This window comes from Emys orbicularis, chromosome 2 (genome assembly GCF_028017835.1).
Source record: "Emys orbicularis isolate rEmyOrb1 chromosome 2, rEmyOrb1.hap1, whole genome shotgun sequence".
In the NCBI taxonomy this organism is placed as follows: Eukaryota; Metazoa; Chordata; order Testudines; family Emydidae; genus Emys; species Emys orbicularis.
In genome coordinates, this window is record NC_088684.1 from 243,847,133 (window position 1) to 243,865,616 (window position 18,484).

The following is an 18,484-nucleotide window of genomic DNA, read 5'->3' on the forward strand; positions in this document are numbered from 1 at the left end:
GCAGATATCTTTCATTGGAAATTACCAGCTGCAGAGGGCAAAGTTAAGGTTTCAATGGCATGTACCTTAATTCTATATTTTCTGGTTTTTAAAGATTTGAGATTAGCTGAACTCAACATTCTGGAAGAGCATGAGGCACCAGTAATCTTAACTCGGTGTTAACTAGGTTTTGGGGCATTTGATATAATTCATACCCAGAACACATCTTCTATAAATAAATCTAGAGTGGTATTTTTTACTCTGAAGTAGTTTTGAGCATCTGTGAATAAATGGAAAAAGTGAATACAATCCCTTCATCCAAAGCACTGTTTTGATTTACTTATTGTACACATGATAGGAAACACAGCATTTCATCACGTTTTTTTAAATGGTGCTGACCAGAGTCTATCCTTCTTTGTGCTTGCAGTTAAACTGCTCAGAACTGGTTCAGCAACACCTGTTGCTGACATCCATTGTTGACAACAGATAACTTACACAGAGTACACTGGGCTGACGATGAAAGTTTCAAGACATTGTTTTCATTGTTATTTTTCCTTGGATATCTATCATTGCATGGTTAAAAATCAAATGCTTGCACTGTCTAACTAATCAAGACTAGTATCAGAGGGGTAGCCGTGTTAGTCTGAATCTGTAAAAAAGCAAGAGAGGGTCCTGTGGCACCTTTAAGACTAACAGAAGTATTGGAGCATAAGCTTTCGTGGGTGAATGCCCACTTCACAGACGCAAGTCTAATCAAGACTAGACACATTTTTAACAACTATGCTAACATAAAATAATGGAATGTGTTTGTTCTCTTTCAAACCTGTTTATCTACAAAATGAAATTTGCAACTAAAATAGTCCTATTATAAAAACAGTCTGAGTGTTACTTTATATTAATGCAGTATATAAAGTATGTGTTCTCTCTTTCTTTGCATGCACTACAGAAACAAGACATTCTTAATCAAGTAAGTAATCTTTCTTCATTAGATTTTTTGTTATTACTAATATGAACAGTGATTGTTGATTTGCAGGGTTCCACTGAAACATTCATATATTGATAAATATTTCATGTGGCCACTCTCTCAGGTAATGTATTACAATTTGAAGCTGAGAACAAGGTGTATTCTTACTAAGACAGCATGTTGTTTTTCATTAGGCAAATTTAACTTGTGTCTTTGTGACTGTCCAAAATTTTGCTAATAGTGTAATTAAGAGCAACCTGGAAAATTGAGGTAGGATAATCAGCCACAAGATAATGTGTAATTTCTAGTGAGCTCTTGGAATTGTTTTCTGTTCCTGTGAGCTATTATTTTTTGAGAAGCATTAATATGATCACATAATCTTTCAATGATCATACTGTGTCATTGACATGTACACTGGTGTGATACAAAGCCAGTTAGTCCCATAAACTATCCAACTTTCAGAATTTGAGTAGAATATAAACTTTAGTGTAATTAGCTATATAATAACATTACCCTGTTGTGCTTAGAGCCTAAAACAACAAAATATATCCACACTACAGTAGATAGCTAACTAGATGAATCTAGAGGTTGACAGCTGCTTGTGTCTTCCCTCTGTACATCTGCGCGAGGGCCAGAGACAATGTGATTCTAAGGTTTGTAAATCCTGCTTAGGTCACAATTGAAAATGAATTTTGTAATCTCCCCTAATATCCAAAGAGCATTTATTTTCCACATAGCAAAACCATATCCAGTGCAACACAGTTAGTAGCCACTGCTCTAGAGAGGCTCAGTGCTCGGTATAGGAATGTTAAAAATCAGGATTTATATTCAGGAACAAAGTGTCTGTGAGGAAGATTGAGTAGTGCAGTCAAACACTGTTCCTGACCTCTAAAACTCCAGTGCAGCTCTTCCTTAGCTTTCATTTATACCAAGTTCATCCATGTCCCAGACCCCAAAACAGTAAATGAAAGATATTTATCTGGGATATGAAACCATGAGAAGAGGGAGTGAATGCTCCATGTAATTGGTTCATTATACAATAACAGCTCAAGCAGCAATATGTTTGAAGAGCCTATGCCAACAGTGGCAGCAAGGGATTCCAGAAAATTATGTTCCTCAGCTTTCCAACTACTAGAGAACTGGTCAGCCAGCAAATATTACATACTAACTCAGGGTTGAGCAAACTTTTTGGCCTGAGGGCCACATCTGGGCATGGAAATTGTATGGGGGGGGGGCATGAATGCTCACGAAACTGAGGGTTGGGGTGTGGGAGGGGGTGAGTGCTCTGGGTGGGAGTGCGGGCTCTGGGGTGGGGCCAGAAATGAGGAGTTCAGGGTGTGGGAAGGGGCTCCGGGCAGGGGTAGGGGTTGTGGGGGGGGGGGCGGGGGGTTCTGGCTGGGGGTGCGGCTCTGGGGTGGGGATGAGGGGTTGGGGGTGCAAGAGGGTGCTCTGGGCTGGGACCGAGGGGTTCAGAGGGCAGGAGGGGGATCAGGGCTAGGGCAAGGGGTTGGGGTCAGGGGTGCAGGCTCTGGGTGGCGCTTACCTCAAGCAGCTCCCGGAAGCAGTGTCATGTCCCCCTTCCATCTCCTATGTGGAGGCCCGGCCCGGCGGCTCTGTGGGCTGCCCTGTCTGCAGACGCCACCCCTGCAGCTCCCATTGGCCGTGGTTCCCGGCCAGTGGGAGCTGTGGGGGCGGTGCATGGGTTGCGATCAGTGTGCGGAGCCCACTGGCTGCCCCTATGTGTAGGAGCCGGAGTGCGGATGTGCCGCTGCTTCCGGGAGCTGTGCGGAGCCAGGCAAACCCCCAATCCCGCTCCTCGGCTGGAGCACGGGTGCAGGGCAAACCCCTAACCCCACTCCCTGGCGGGAGATTAAAACGTCTGAAGGTCTGGATGCGGCCCCCTAGCCATAGTTTGCCCACCCTTGTAGTAAGTAGTTGGTATCTGTGACGTTCTGGGGTGCGATCTAGACCAATGAGAGGTTGTCACTGCCTGCCCCTCTAACCCAGGGTGCCTTACAATGCTTTTCTGTTGTAGCTCCCACTCTCAGTTGGGCTACTCTCAGTTTACCAGAATGCAGGTCACACTAAGTGTCTGTATGTAGTTGAAACCCTGATCTGGCAGCTCTGACCCCAGCAGCCTGTCATCAACACACCAGTCACACTGGCTTCCACCAGCCTTGTTTACAAACTGACTTGTGATTGACATATGACTTATTTTTAAACGATTTTATGTGCACACAAGATTCAGCTTTTATAAGAGAGAAGCTGAAATTATTGAAATGCTAAGCCTCTCCAAAATCAGGATCATAATGGAAACAATATATGAATATAGTAGCAATTATGGATGGTGATATAGTAGCAATTATGGATGGTTAAGAGGCAGGATAAACATTATCCCTTTTTATGTGACAGTATTTCAAAGTACTGTTTAGTGATTCACTTTAAAATAAAAGTCAGATAAACACTTTGTTGGAAGCAAGATTCATTCAGATAGCTATTGATTTTTTTATATGGCTATTGATGAATTTTTAAAGGTGAAGCATTTCTGAGCTCACAAGTATAATGAGAAGAAGCACAGTCTTTATGTTTTGGACTTGATTATGGGTTACAGCAAGTCAGTTTGTATCAGTCTTCTCTGATGGATAATGTGGGACAGTTGTTAAATTGATATGCTGAAACATCAATTGAAAAGCGGTTTTTCTGTGAAATTACTTGCTGCAAGAAACCGTGAGAAACAAGGTGTTCTTCAGGGCAGATATTGTTCTCTTTTTATTGTGTATCCAAGAATATTCATATAAAATATATTTTGTTACAAGCTGTAATTTTTTAATTATTATAAGAAGATTCTATAGTGATATCTAATATCCCATAACTCCAGTTCCAAGATGGTGTAATGTAAAACACATCAGAGGTTTGTGGTCATGTTCATCACAAGACACTTTTGTGAGTCCTAGTGTTTATATTGTATAATTAACAAAATAATAGAGAGACAAGATTGGTGAGGTGATGTCTTCTATTTGGACCGATTTCTGTTGGAGAGACAAGCTTTCTGGCTTACACAGAGCTCTTCTTCAAGTCCTGGGGCCAAGATGGTTACAACAACACAGCTACAACACTGCATATAACAAAATAATGACATTCACAGTATAAAAAATCTCTATAGAGGAAGGAGTGAGCAGTGGCTCCAAAGCTAATTACTTTGTTTATTGGACCCAGTGGTATGCAGCACAGTGCTGCTGATAAGAAAGCCTGGTGTGAAAGAACCTTCTAAGTAGCACAAAAGAAAGTAGAAATAACATTTGATTCCATACTGTATAGCTCTTCATACTATATAGCTAGAAATTATTTTACTAATACAGTAGAACCTTAGGGCTTGTCTACACTTACATTTTATAGCGCTCTAACTTGCTGGTTCGGGGGGGTGAAAAATCACCCCCCTGAGCGCAGCAAGTCTGAGCGCTTTAAAGCGCTAGTGTAAACAGGCTCTGAGCGCTGGGAGCTAATCCCCTCGTGGTGGTGGATTACCAGGAGCGCTGGGAGAGCTCTCTCCCAGCGCTCACGCACGACCACACTCACACTTCTCCCGCGGCAGCGCTTTGAAGTTTCCAGCGTAGCCATGCCCTTAGAGTTACGAACACCTTGGGAATAGACGTTGTTCGTAACTCTGAAATGTTTGTAATGCTGAACAAAACATTATGGTTGTTTTTTCAAAAGTTTACAACTGAACATTGACTTAATACAGCTTTCAAACTTTACTATGCAGAAGTAAAATGCTGCTTTCCCTTAATTTTTGTAGTAGTTTATGTTTAACACAGTACTGTACCGTATTTGCCTTTGTGTGTGTGTCTCTGCTGCTGCCTGATTGCATACTTCCAGTTCCAAATGAGGTGTGTGGTTGACTGGACAGTTCGTAACTCTGAGGTTCTACTGTAACAAAATCCTTTATAGGCTAAAGCACACCTGCCCTGAATAGATACACTTTAGATTTCTCTTGTCCTTCCCCCGCCTTCCCCAGATACCAGCACAGGAGGTAGTCATAAGGGAGTACAGGGTGGAAAAAGAATGATACCGTCCCAGCAGGACAAGCAAGCTTTGGCAGGACAAGCACGTGAATGATGTTTGCATGTGGTGTCTGTTGGATTAAATCTATTTACATTTGAGCATACAGAAAAGAATGTATCAAACATCCAAAGGCTGGAGTGTCATGACACTATCTTCAATTGCCCATACATTTGCTTCAGACAGACCTTTTGTACTGATCAAATCTTTACCATCTCAGGGGTGATACAGCTGAAGAGTGGCCAGCTATAATAAATAAAAGAAATGACAATTAACTTTTAAACAATACAGAATAATTTGTGGCAGAATGCACTAGAAAGACACTATATGGTCACCATGGCATAAAGGGGTATTGTTGTTATTATTGTTATAATAGTATTATTGTTTAAAAATACTTAACTGATGACTGCAGCAGTTTCATTGGAGTTATTGATGTTTGCAAAATGCCATTGCTTTCACTCCAAGGTACAGGATAATCCAAATTTAGGTGAATAGATTTAACAGTACAGTTTAGATATTACAATCCGAATACTTGGTTACATCACACATGAAAAGTTGTATGGAGATTTGATTGTGGAAAGCAAAATATATCAATGAGTAGAGATTGTCCCTCAATAATTGAGAATTAGGTTGGTTGTCCATTTAGAAAATACAATCCATGACGAAAGTATTTGTTACTTTCCTGATTGCACTTCTCATTGGCACTCCGGCTCATCCCTCCTGGTATTGCCGATGTCCAGTGATGTGTAGTACATGTTGTACACCGTTGGACATTTGTCATACATACATAACAAGAGTTAGGGGGTTAGGCAAGAATGGTACTGTGATAATTATGGTAATTTTGACAATTTGATAATTATGACAAAAATGATACCGTGAGAGATACTGGACAAACTTTATTTAATTCAGTCAAACCTTATTGAATTGAGTTTAAATATTTTAGGAGTTGATTGTATTAAAAATGTAAATGTTTGTGTTATTGTGGAATTCTATGAGAGATGATGGGTCAGGTAATACCTTTTATTAGACCAACTTCTGTTCATGAGAGAGACAAGATTTTGAGCTTACACAGAGCTCTTCTTTGGGGCTGGGAAATGTACACAGAGGGTATGTCTACGCAGCAACAAGACAACGCAGCTGGCCGAGGCCAGGTGACTTAGGCTTGTGGGTTTGGGCTTCGGGGCTGTTTCATTCCTGGGTAGGGTTTATTTTATTTATTATTTCCGGGCTTGGGCTGCAGCCTGAGCTCTGAGACCCTCCCACCTCGCAGGGTTCTAGAGCCCAGGTTCCAGGCCAAGCCCAAAAGTCAGTGCAGTGAAACAGCCCCTCAGCCTGAGTCCCGCGAGCCCAAGTCAGCTGGCATGGGCCAGCTGTGGGTTTTTCTTTGCTATGTAGACATACCCAGAGTGTCCCAGCTAAATACAAAGTAGAGCAGATTGTTGAGCATAAGCAGTTAACACATATTCAAGGGACCATTCAAGGTGAAGTGGCCTGTTAATACCTCCCCAATCACAGAGGAAAGGAATTGGAGGAAGAAGGCAGCTGGGGGCGGGGGGTGGTGTTGTTAGTGGATTATAGATTGTTGTAATAAGTCATAAATCTGGTGTCTCTATTCAGTTCATGATTTTTTAGGCCTGGTCTACACTAACCCCCAAATTCGAACTAAGGTACGCAACTTCAGCTACGTGAATAACATAGCTGAAGTCGACATACCTTAGTTCGAACTTACCGCGGTTCAGACGCGGTCCACACGCGGCAGGCAGGCTCCCCGTCGACTCCGCGGTACTCCTCTCGCCGAGCTGGAGTACCGCAGTCGACGGCGAGCGCTTCCGGGATCGATTTATCGCGTCCAGACCAGACGCGATAAATCGAACCCGGAACTTCGATTGCCAGCTGTCGAACTACCGCGGTAGTGTAGACCTGGCCTTAGTGTCTAGCAAAGTTATGAATTTAAGCTCCCAGGCTCGTCTTTTGAAAGTGTTCTGCTGGTTTCCTTTGAGTATAAGGATTGATGGTCAGTTATAGAGTGATCGCTTTGTAGAAAGTGTTCACTGACAGGTGATGTGGTGTGTTTTTGTCTTTTATCATTTTCCTGTGTGAAATTTGAGAGTGTAGTGATTGTCTGGTTTCACCCACGTAGTTGTTACTGGGGCATTTAGTGCACAGGATGAGGTACACCACAGGTTATGACCATAGGCATCAACTTTTCCCGATGCTGGAGGGTGCTCGCGCCCCCCCCCCCCCCCCCCGGCCAGACTTCACCCCTGCCCCACCGCCATTCCAATCCCTTCCCCAAAGTCTCCGTCCCCTCCCCGCCCCTATTTGACCCCTTCCCCAAATCCCCGCCCCGGCTCCGCCTCTTCCCCGAGAGTCCCGCATTCCCCCTTATCCCTCCTCCTTCCCAGTGCTTGCTGCCGCGAAACAGCTGTTTTGCGGTGGGAAGTGCTGGGAGCTAGGGGGAGAAGCAGGATGCGGCGCGCTCAGGGGAGGAGGCGGAGGTGAGCTGGGGCAGGGGGCTGGGGAGCTGCCGGTGGGTACAGAGCACCCACCAATTTTTCCCCATGGGTGCTTCAGCCCCGGAGCACCCACAGAGTCGGTGCCTATGGTTATGACAGGCACTTGTAAGACCCATGGCTTTTGAAAATTGTGTTGTGGGATGTTGGTTTTTTTTAATCATAGTATCAGTGGAGATATATCTACAGGTTTTGCATTTGTTGCTCTGGCAGGTCTGGTGCCGCTTTGAATCAATGTGTCTTCATCTGTAGGGAGCTTGTTTGTGATGATGAGCTTGGAAAGTTTGGGGGGATTGTTTGAAGGCCAGAAGAGGGGGTTCGGGAAAGATTTCTTTCAGAAAGGGGTCCCTATTGTGTATGGGTTGTAGCTGTTTGATACCCTATATGGATTTCGGTGTGGGGTGATAGGTGACAAGTAGGGGTGTGCAGTCGGAGGGGGGAAGGGTTATTTCTGTATTGAAGAAAGTTCTCTTGGCGTAATTGGGGGGGGCCTGTTCCATGATGCGATCTACTTCTTTGGTGGAGTATATGTAATTTATCTAAAATACTTGGCTGATGTAAATGTTGGGAAGTGTTCTGAGCTTCAGAGGAATCTCTTGAACAATGGGCTTGAACAGTGGCCTAAACCAAGAGTGAACTCTTAAAATTAAGTTGGTTTCCCAGAAAACCTCTAGGGGACGTGAATGCAAATGAATCTCCCCTAGTTATGCAAGAACTGAGCTTTTTGAAGCTTCACCCTGAGGGTGGAGGACCTTTGTTTGGCTGATTACCTATTCATGGTGGCTTCAAAGACCCAAACAGGATAAAAGAGTGACTCACAGAGTCATAAGGGTGCCTGTTCTGAGCTGAAGCTGTGATGAATATGTGGCCACAGGAGAAAACCCTTGTGCTGGGGTTTGAAGGATTAATCAACCTTGTTGGAGTGAGGGGGTGATCCCTGACAGGCTTTTAAGTATGTATGTAGGTTCTCTTATTGTTTTTAATGTGTGTTCTTTGTAATGCCTCACCTTAAGAATAAATGTGTTCGCTTATAAAGGGCTGTGTGGTAACTTAACTGCTGGCAAATACACTGTTGTTAATCTCTGAAGAAAAAGGACTGTGCAGATGGTGGCCATTTAGGCATTTTGCCTTGCTAGAGGTTATCACCATGTAGACAGGGAACTGTTCATCCTGGAAATACCCCAGTCAGAAGGGGGAGAGATGAGGGTCTCTGCGCAAAAGAGGTGACGTTTGAGGTCAGAGCCAGGAGCCTAGAGTGGGTGCTCTTCTGGACTATAGAAGAGGAATACAGGTGCAGTTGCCCTGAACTGTGACAGATAATACGTGTCAAATACTGTCACATTATATGTGTTTGTAAGGAGCCTCTGACATACCCTTTTGTACTTGTAAGATATTACTGATATTTTTCTCCTATCCTGCAGCATTGTTTATTTCTTACTAATAATAAATGAAGAAAACTTTAGTATTTTTAGAGAACATGAACATCTTGCAAGATTATGATACAATTATTATAATTTTTTTTAGAATGCTTTTGGGAATGGTTGGAAGATGTCATCAGGGGAATTTTTTTTCTCATTCTGCCTCATAGTTTCATAAATTTGCATTCTTTAGAAAAATCCATCCCTAATTTTGAAACATTTCTTCTATAAAATGAGAAAGCTGGAGACACTAAACAGATGCTTCTCTGGTACTGTATTATGATGTCTGGTTTATATCCATTTATATATGTTGGCTGAAAAAGCACTGTTCGGTGCTTGTAGGCAATTCTACAACCCTCTGTATTTTCTGTTCAGATACATGGTAGGCCTATTGTATTTTCCTCTAATGGATATTATCCGTGAAATTACAGGTAGTGACCAGACTTTGGTAGAATCTCTAAATTAATTTAATTGAATTAAGGTTTATTCAGGTTGCATTAGGAAATACTGGTTAAAATATTTTCCCAATATATATTTAATTGTTGCTTTTCTATTTTTCATTCTATTGTACAATATATTCCATCCCTTTCTGTTTTCATGATGATGGCTTTGTGCTGCAGTTCTGCACTTGTGCAATGGTATGTGGGTGATACTTAAGTATTTCCCCAGTAAAACAACATACGGAAAACACTCCCTCCAATCATAATACTTACAGTCATTGGCCAACCATTGGATGTGACCTGGGGCCCTTTTTAGTAACACAAACCAGAAATCATCTTTTCTGGCATCACCCCGGAACATCACTATTGGGCAGATGCCATCACTCATATCTTTCACACTGACCTTGTAAGCCACCCCTATCTATTTCAAATACAATCATTTGTCTTAGAAAATATCATAAAAAGCACAACCCTAGTTGGATCAGATTAACATAGCTCCACTGATTTGAAGTGGATATATTTCTGAATGTGAAGGGAACCAAAGCAAGGGGGTAAAGGGCCAGATTCATCACTGCCCTACACCTTGTACATTGTTTTACACTAGTGCAAAGTGGATGTAAATTACTGCCAAATCAAAGTGGTAACATTTTACGCTCACTTTGCACTGGTATAAATTACCATATAAGGTGCAGGACAACGGTAATTTGGGCCCACAGTACTTAAAGCTCCCAGAAAATCAATCACTCACAAGATGAAATACTGAAGGTGATTTGCCAACTTGTAACTCTTAGCAATTTTCAAGGCATGAGGAAGAAATATAACTATTCACATACCTTATTTGTATATTTATTTTTCATTAAAAATCAGAGGTAGCAAATCTGTCACTGAAAAAGGCTGAAAAATTTGGAGCATCTATGCAGGTTTCACTGTAAAGGAAATTTCATTACAGTTAGTTTGCAAGGTAATATGGCTGTAATAACATACTTTTATAATATGAAATTTTTCAAGAATTTTATCAAAATGAAATGAAATAAAAAATTATCCAAACTCAAGCTATCACTGGATTTTGGCACTGTCTTCACAGGCAGGGGAATGGTTTGAAACAGTCTGAGCTTCCGCAGTTATCAGCTTAATCCCTTTCATTCATACAGTTATTCTAAAACCGTATATATCCCCCTTTCCCAATCCTCCATGGTAATTGTAATTTCCAGCTGTCTCCATGGCAAACAGTCTGTTCTCCCCTTTATGTATGCACATGATAATTATATTTGTGTTAACACTTAGGCTATGTCTACACTACCACTTACGTTGGTATAACTTATGTCACTCAGGGGTGTGAATAAGGTTCTCCCACTGACATAGCTACCGCTGTTCGTTGGGGATGGATTAATTAAGTCGTGTATTAGTGTAGCAATGCTAACTTTCCTACTGAAAACTATAAATAATAATTACTACTGGCCAGATTCTTCTCTGAATTAAGCAGATCATGTTGTAAATCCACAGAGGTTGATTAGGTAACTCCAGATTTAAACCAGCACCACTTAAATCAGATTTTATAATCTATATCATTTGTTACTTTCTCATTTCTCATGTTATTGTAATGCATGATTTCATGCAATGACGCTTTTTTGCATAAACATAATTCAGGCATAGGGTTGCGGTGTGACTAGTCCTCAGAACCCTGAATCACTGGAACTATGAAGATTTTTCCATCCTACGCTAGTGTATCCTGTTGAATTGACTTCTCTGAGGAGACAAACCATTTACGTTAAACATTATGAAGCTTTGTTCTTCTTCGAGTGCTTGCTCATGTCAATTCCATTCTAGGTGTGTTTGCACCCATGTGCACCGTTGTTGGAGACTTTTTCTTTAGCGTTATCCATAGGGTCAGCTGCGGAGCCCCCTTGAGTGCCGCACTCGTGCATCGGTATATTAGGCACTGCCAACCCTACGCCCTCTCAGTTCCTTCTTACCACCTATGATGGTTTGTTGGAGCTCCTAGTCTTCCATCGCAAGAGCATTAGTGGTTCTTTACAGCCATTGTCTATCTTCTTTGTATATAGTTTGTAGGTACTTAGTTAGCGATTAAGTTAAGTGTTAGGTTAGTTTTGCAGTTAGAGTCCCGGCTGGAACTTCGCCCCGGAGCAGGGCATATCCCACTCCAAACCATGCTTGTCATGCAGCAGGCCGATGCCTATTAGTGACCCCCCCCCACGACAGCTATTTGAAGTGCCTGGGGAAGTCACACAGAAAGGACAAGTGTGGAATCTGTAAAAACTTTCACCCTAGAACGCAAAAGGAGCAGGATATCCGCTTGAGGGCCCTCCTCCTGTGGAACGCCTTTCTGCTTCCATGGTCAGGGGCTCTGTTGTACGCCTTCTTCCCCAATACCATTGATCCACAGGGTCCTCATGAAGATCAAGCAGGACAAGGTGAAAGTGATCCTCATAGCAATAGCTTGGCCGCACCAGCACTGGTTCGGCACAGTTCTGAACCTCTTGGTGGCTGCTCCATTGCAGCAATCGCTCAGGCTGGACCTGCTGTCCCAGAACCACAGCAGTCCAAACCTGGCGGCACTTCACCTCACGGGCTTGGCTACTGCGTGGTTAAATGCGGAGGAGCAGCAGTGCTCGGCCGGTGTCCAACAAGTTCTGTTGGGCAGCAGAAAGCCCTCCACCAGAGCAATCTACCTGGCCAAATGGAAGCGGTTCGCCTGCTGGACCTCAGATAAAGGCATTCAGCCAGAGTGAGCCTCGCTGCAGTTAATCCTGGACTACCTTCTACATCTCAAACTCCAAGGCCTATCCCTTTCGTCTATCCAGGTCCACTTAGCTGCTATCTAGACCTTCCATCCGCCGTTTGAGGGTAGGTTGGTTTTCGCTCAGGATATGACTGCTAGGTTTCTTAAGGGCCTCGAGCACCTTTACCCACACATGGAGGATCCCGTTCCTCCATGGGACCTGAATCTCATGCTGTCACAGCTCACGGGACCCCCCCTTCGAGCCTCTGGCTTCCTGCTGTCTCCTTCTCCTGTCCTGAAGGGTTGCATTCCTGGTTACAGTAACATCTACCCACCAGGTCTCTGAGATTAGGGCGCTCACCTCGGAACCATCCGATACGGTCTTTTACAAAGACAAGGTCCAGCTGCGGTCACACCTGGCATTCCTGCCCAAGGTGGTTTCACAGTTTCATACGGGCCAGGACATTTACTTACCTGTCTTTTTTCCAAAGCCACATAAGTCGGCGGAGGAGCGTTGGCTGCATTCCCTAGATGTCAGGAAGGCGTTAGCCTTCTACATTGAAAGAACAAAGCTATTCCACAAGTTGAGGCAATTGTTCATCACGGTGGCCAACAGAATAAAAGTTCTTCCAGTGTCCACTCAAAGAATTTCTTCTTGGATTACTGCCTGCATTCACTGCTGCTATGATCAGGCGAAGGTACCACCTCCGACAATTGTAACCGCCCACTTGACCAGGACCCAGGTGTCTTCAGCAGCTTTCCTGGCCCAAGTGCCTGTCCAGGACATCTGTAGGGTGGCCACCTGGTCGTCCGTCCATATGTTCACGTCCCATTATGCTCTTACTCAGCAGGCCCGGGACAATGCTGGCTTCGGTAGAGCAGTACTGCAAGCCATTAGACTTTGGACTCCGAGCCCACCTCCGAGGATACTGGTTGTGAGTCACCTAGAATAGAAGTGACTTCCCCAGGCACTTCAAATATGATATGAGCAAGAACTCGAAGAAGAAACAGTTACCTACCTTTTGTAACTATTGTTCTTCAAGATTTGTTGCTCATGTCCATTCCATTACCTGCCCTCCTACCTCTCTGTTGGAGTTGCCGGCAAGAAGGAGGTCGGTGGCACCTAATATACCAGTACGTGAGCACGGCACTCAAAGGAGCACCATAGCCGACCCTATGGATACTGCTGAGGCAAAAGTCTCCGACAACTGTGCACGTGGGTGCACACACACCTAGAATGGAATCGACATGATCAACACATCTCGAAGAACAACAGTTATAAAAGGCAGGTAACCAGTATTTATTTTTTTTATTTGGAAACACACAGGCCAAAATTCTGGCAGCTATATTTGCATGGGCATGTAATAGAAAACACCTCTGCAGAGGGAACTTATGAGCCAGAGTTTCTAATACATTATCTGACACCAGCAAAACCAGCAGACATGTCACTCTGCGTGTGCTCCTAGAGTGACGACATCGGTGTGTGTGTGTGGTCTGTGCATTGGTGTGGTAATGGCAATTGTACATCTTATCCTGTATATGTGATTTATGTTCCCAGCAGGAATATATTCAAAATATTTTTAGTTACAAATGCCAATGTCATTATCTGCCACATAATAGGAATCCAATTCTAGCTCATTTTGGTGCATATTAACTCAGCAAAATCACAATTATTGTGTGCCCATACATAGACTGTTCCCAAGGAGCAGTGCTCAAATATGCAAGGAGCAGTCTATGTATGGGCATACACTAACTCTGATTTTGCTGTGCTAACACCTGCACCACAATGGCCAGAATTTGGTTTCTACTTATGTGGTAGATAATGACATTTACATTTGTAGCTAAAACCTTTTAAATATATTCCATAATTTTATTTAAAAAAAACCACCCTAAATATTTAATTCAGGAAATGCTAGGAGAACACATTCACCCCAATACTCAAATGCAACCCTCAGTAAGGGCAATTTCCATAATAAATTTCCACTTTCTATCCCTATCCATTTCCATACTAGAACAGTTTAAAAAAAACAAAAACAAACAAAAAAATACTTTCAACTTCTGATTTAATGGGTATTGTCTATTTTATTAGCTCTCTTCATACTCCAAAACCATAGAATAACTTTTGCATCTTTTCCAGACCTAGGCTGTGCCCAAAGTGGAAATTTAAGAATGATTTAAAAATTGGGCTTATATTGGAAATGCTTAGGCAATCTTAACTACAGCTGTGACTAGTGCTCCAGCTTTACTAACGTGTACTTCTGAGAATACTAAGTCTGTGCATAGTAGTGCACAAAGACCCTGCAAAGTCTTGTCCTGTGACATCACAACATTTTTCAAGTATTGGACCCATATACTGTTTAAAAAAAATGCTATCACCATCACTAGGTTAATACCAATTATATTGTATGTGCTTGGCGTCAACTGGAGAACAGGCAGGTTAATGTATAATTAAACAAGCACTTAACTGAAAATTGTATTTTAACATCGTTGTCCTAATTATACAGTACTTGGAATTATCTTATTTACTGAAATAAACGTATATTTCATGAAAATGGGATGGAATGTGTAATGACTTCCGTTTTCCATTTACATGACAATGGATACAAAGGGGCTTATGTTGAAATACTACATACAGTTTTGAAAAAAGAAACAACCAAGGGAGTATGATGATATTTTAAAAATTATTTGTGTTAAAGATGAATTCTGAAGCACTAGATTGTACTAATCCCCTTTACAAGGACAGTGAGTTGGTGAAGAGTGAGGGACCTTATTGTCCAGCCTTTTCTGCAGCCCACCCACAATAGTAGCTTTTGTGCTTGGGGGAGCAAAAGACAACTAACAAGTTTCTCCTCTGCCCTCTCCCTCATAGGGTATGTTTGGAGAGGGCAATGTTTCTAAGCATAAGTAAGTTAGTCCTAAAGGACATATAGAGCTTGCGCTTTACAACAACTTTTATTACTTTTTGGAACCTAAAACTGCAATTCATTTGTTAGTGTGTATGCTTACCTGCTTTAACCTTGTGAATAACTCTCATTTCTTTTTCCCAGTTAATAAACCTTTAGTTAGTTTAATATAGGATTGGCTACAAGTGTTGCCTTTGATGATAGATCTAGGGTGAACTTGACCTGGGGTAAGTGACTGGTCCTTTAGGAATGGGAGTAACCTGAATATTGTTGTGATTTTTGGTGTAAGGGATCATTTATCACAAAGGCAGGCTTGCCTGGGTGGCAAGATAGAAGAGTCCATATGACTCCATGTTAAGGCTGTTGTGGTGGCTGAGGAGTTCACACCTGATACTTGGTTGGTGAAATCTAAGTATAGAACTCATAGCCACTTTGGGATTTGTGCCCTGATTTGTAAGTCTGCCCTGAGGTTAGTGCTCACAGTCATCAGACAACTTGACACAGAACACAACTTTTTCTTTCAGTGTAGACATGCCATTACATGTCCCTACACCAAATGCTACAACAAGCAAACGGGAGAACTCCAGGAGTTATTTTACCTCCCTCTGGGGCAGTTTGGATCCAATGCAAATCCATTTAGCCCCAATAAAATTACCTATTGTGTACAAATGTGTAACTGTCAGATATTAAATGTTATATGCCATGATCAAAAACTCTTATTATTTGTCATTAAAGAAAAAAATTCCACAGGGGTGCAAAATTTGTCTAATGGCCATATCTTGTTCTGCATGTAGAAATCCCATTTAAGTCAGGAGGAGTTATGTATGCTTAATATCCGGATATAGCTAAAGCTATATGAATATTAGAGCCTTGTGGCATCTGTTCAGTGCAGGAGTCTCTGTCAGGCTAACTCTTGTTAATACTAGTTGGAGTCACTTGCATAAATCCTCATATAATGGAACAATAAATGTATCTGAGCTCTACACTTCCGTGTGCTGTGAGACATGGAGAGGAGCAAAAGTAAAATGGAACAGACAAGCCGCGCTCCCACTGCTGGTAGCTATTCCCCTCATGGGGGCGGGTTTTTTAGAGTGCTGGGAGAGCTATGCCACGATTACACAAGCCATGTTAAAGCGCTACTGCAGCAGCGCTTTAACATTACCAGTGAAGTTGTGCCCTTAGAGACCCACACATATTCAAGCAGGTACCAGTGATGAAGTTAATGGGCGAAGATGTGTTAATTTCTCTGTCTTCACTATTGGAGAAGGATGTACTACAGAAATGAGGAAGGAGGAGCCAATGACTGTATGGATCCTAAAGGAGCTGCTCCTTATAAACTTGTGGTTTGTAAGAAGGATGTTTTTCTTGAACTAATTTTTATAATGAAGAAACATCCTATTATTTTGTATAACCATGCTACCTCTCCATATTTATTTATATAACCTCTCGTGTTATGAAAGCACTAAAATAAAGTAAAAATAAAATGACGCATCAGATTTAAAAAGAGGGAGGGGAAAATCATTTTATCAATAATTTATATACTGTTCAGAGAGAACTGGAAAATGGAATTGTTTACCACATCAGTAACTTGAGAATGTGATTGAAAATGGCTAGGGATTTTTAATACCTATGAAATCGAACATCCCTTTTAAATTTATAGTTCTGTATTATACAAAGTTGGCTTTCTTAACAAATATATATTCAAAATGAGCAAGCAACTCAGAACACATGGTTACAATCACCAGAGGCCTGTCCAGCTTCAAGCAAGTTGGTAAGGATGAGAGCACCACCTTTCTCATGGGTAGCCTTTTCTGCACGTATTAGGCTTTCTGTCAGGATCCCTGTGGAGGGACTTCCTTCAAGGTCTGATCTCAGCCTTCATAGTGAACTCAGGGTAGCCCTTATGTAGTTCCCCAAAAAACTTGTCATTTGCACCACAGTCTGCTTCCACTTAAAAGAAATATCTGACAGCTGCAATAGATGCTCTGATAGCTCTTGCTTGGCCCTTTCACCTGGCTAGACAGCTTCATAGGGAATTTGGGGGCACAGTATCTAATACAAGTTCTGGTGCCCTTCTGGTGAGTGGAACCAGAATACATGTAACCATGGACACTTCCATTCCTGCATGTTTGTATATCATGTTGTGTGTGCATGTATGTGTGTGACTACATGGTGCTTTGTATTTTCAATTCCCTGTCATCTCTTCACAAGTCAAAATTTTCAAAGATGTCTACATTGTCAAGTCTCTGTGATTTTTTTGAAATTGTAAAATGGTGAAATTGTGAAATTATGAGCTTGAAGTGGATAAGAGAAGCCAGTATCTGAACAATGAATTGAGCCCTTGAAATGTTCAGTACTTTAAATCACAGGAAGGGAAATGATGGAAATGTTAGTGCAAAGGTTTGTGGAAAATCTTCCACTAATGTTTCACAGACCTATCAGATACTAAGTTGTCTGCAAATATTAGTTTTGTAAGCACAGCAGCTGCATACTGACTTTTGGGTGCACTGTTTACTTTTCCATTTGAAAATGTTGTCCCATAATATTTCAGTACAGAATATTTTTTTATCAGTTGTTTTTTTACATACCAGTAGTTCAGTTGATGAGCTAGAAGAAAAGAGAAAGAAGTAACATTAGAGAAAAAGAACAAATTGAAAATTGTGCCTATGTATGTCTGACACTCCTACTTTATCAATTCACTCGTCTGTTGGGGTGGCACGCAGTGGGAGGAGGATCCCTAGAGTTTGGTGAGGGAGAAAAAAGAGAGCAGGTGACATTTGTCAGCCCACTAGTCCTCAAATAAAAATAGTCTTCGCAGAAAATAGCATCTGACATCTTAGGAACAGATCTCTCAATTGACCGTAGGAATGTACAAGATTCCAAGACAAGCACAGATCTGTATTTAAAGTTTGGATGCTGGTCTTAAATCACCTGTAGTAATGATAAATGTCTTTGGAAGATGCTGGTATGAAGATGTGTAAAGCTTATATGTTTGCATTGAGGATAAACTGGCTTACAACTGCACATGTCTTAAGTATCTGACAAATTAGCTTAAATGTGGGCAATATATAACGTAGTTTTTAATTTATTTTCATATTATGTGGCATGGATCAAGGTGGAGCTTTGTGTATGTTTATTGTCCGGTGTAATTTAGTTTTCTTGTAATGATTTTCTTGCTGCCTTATTGCAACTGTAAATAATATGGGCCAGATTCTTGGCCTCATTAAATCTGATTTGCACTGCTTCCATGCATAAATCCCTACCTGAGGATTCCTCTAGTGTACAGTTGTCCTTCAGTGCTGTAAAGCTGGCATAGCTGTCCCTACACTATTCCTCTTTGTTGCACTGGAGGCTGCTGGAAGCTCCAGGGACAAGTTGAGCTCAGCTGGAACTGAGGTGCTAGCCTAATGTATGTATACTTATTTATTGTATCTTTTATATTGCACTATTTTCATGTTACCTGGAAAT

The 18,484-nt window shown here is 41.9% G+C and overlaps 1 protein-coding gene across 4 annotated transcripts in view; it reads left to right on the forward strand.

Moving 5' to 3' along the window:
- DGKB (diacylglycerol kinase beta) overlaps positions 1 to 18,484 on the forward strand; it is a 449,520-nt gene that overhangs the window by 55,792 nt on the left and 375,244 nt on the right. For 2 of the 4 annotated variants that reach the window (XM_065397765.1, XM_065397766.1), the window contains exon 3: positions 926 to 946. The exons of the other annotated variants lie outside the window; for them this stretch is intronic. In XM_065397765.1, coding sequence (XP_065253837.1) covers positions 926 to 946 — 21 coding nt within the window. The remainder of the gene's footprint in view (positions 1 to 925; positions 947 to 18,484) is intronic. 4 annotated transcript variants of the gene reach the window in all.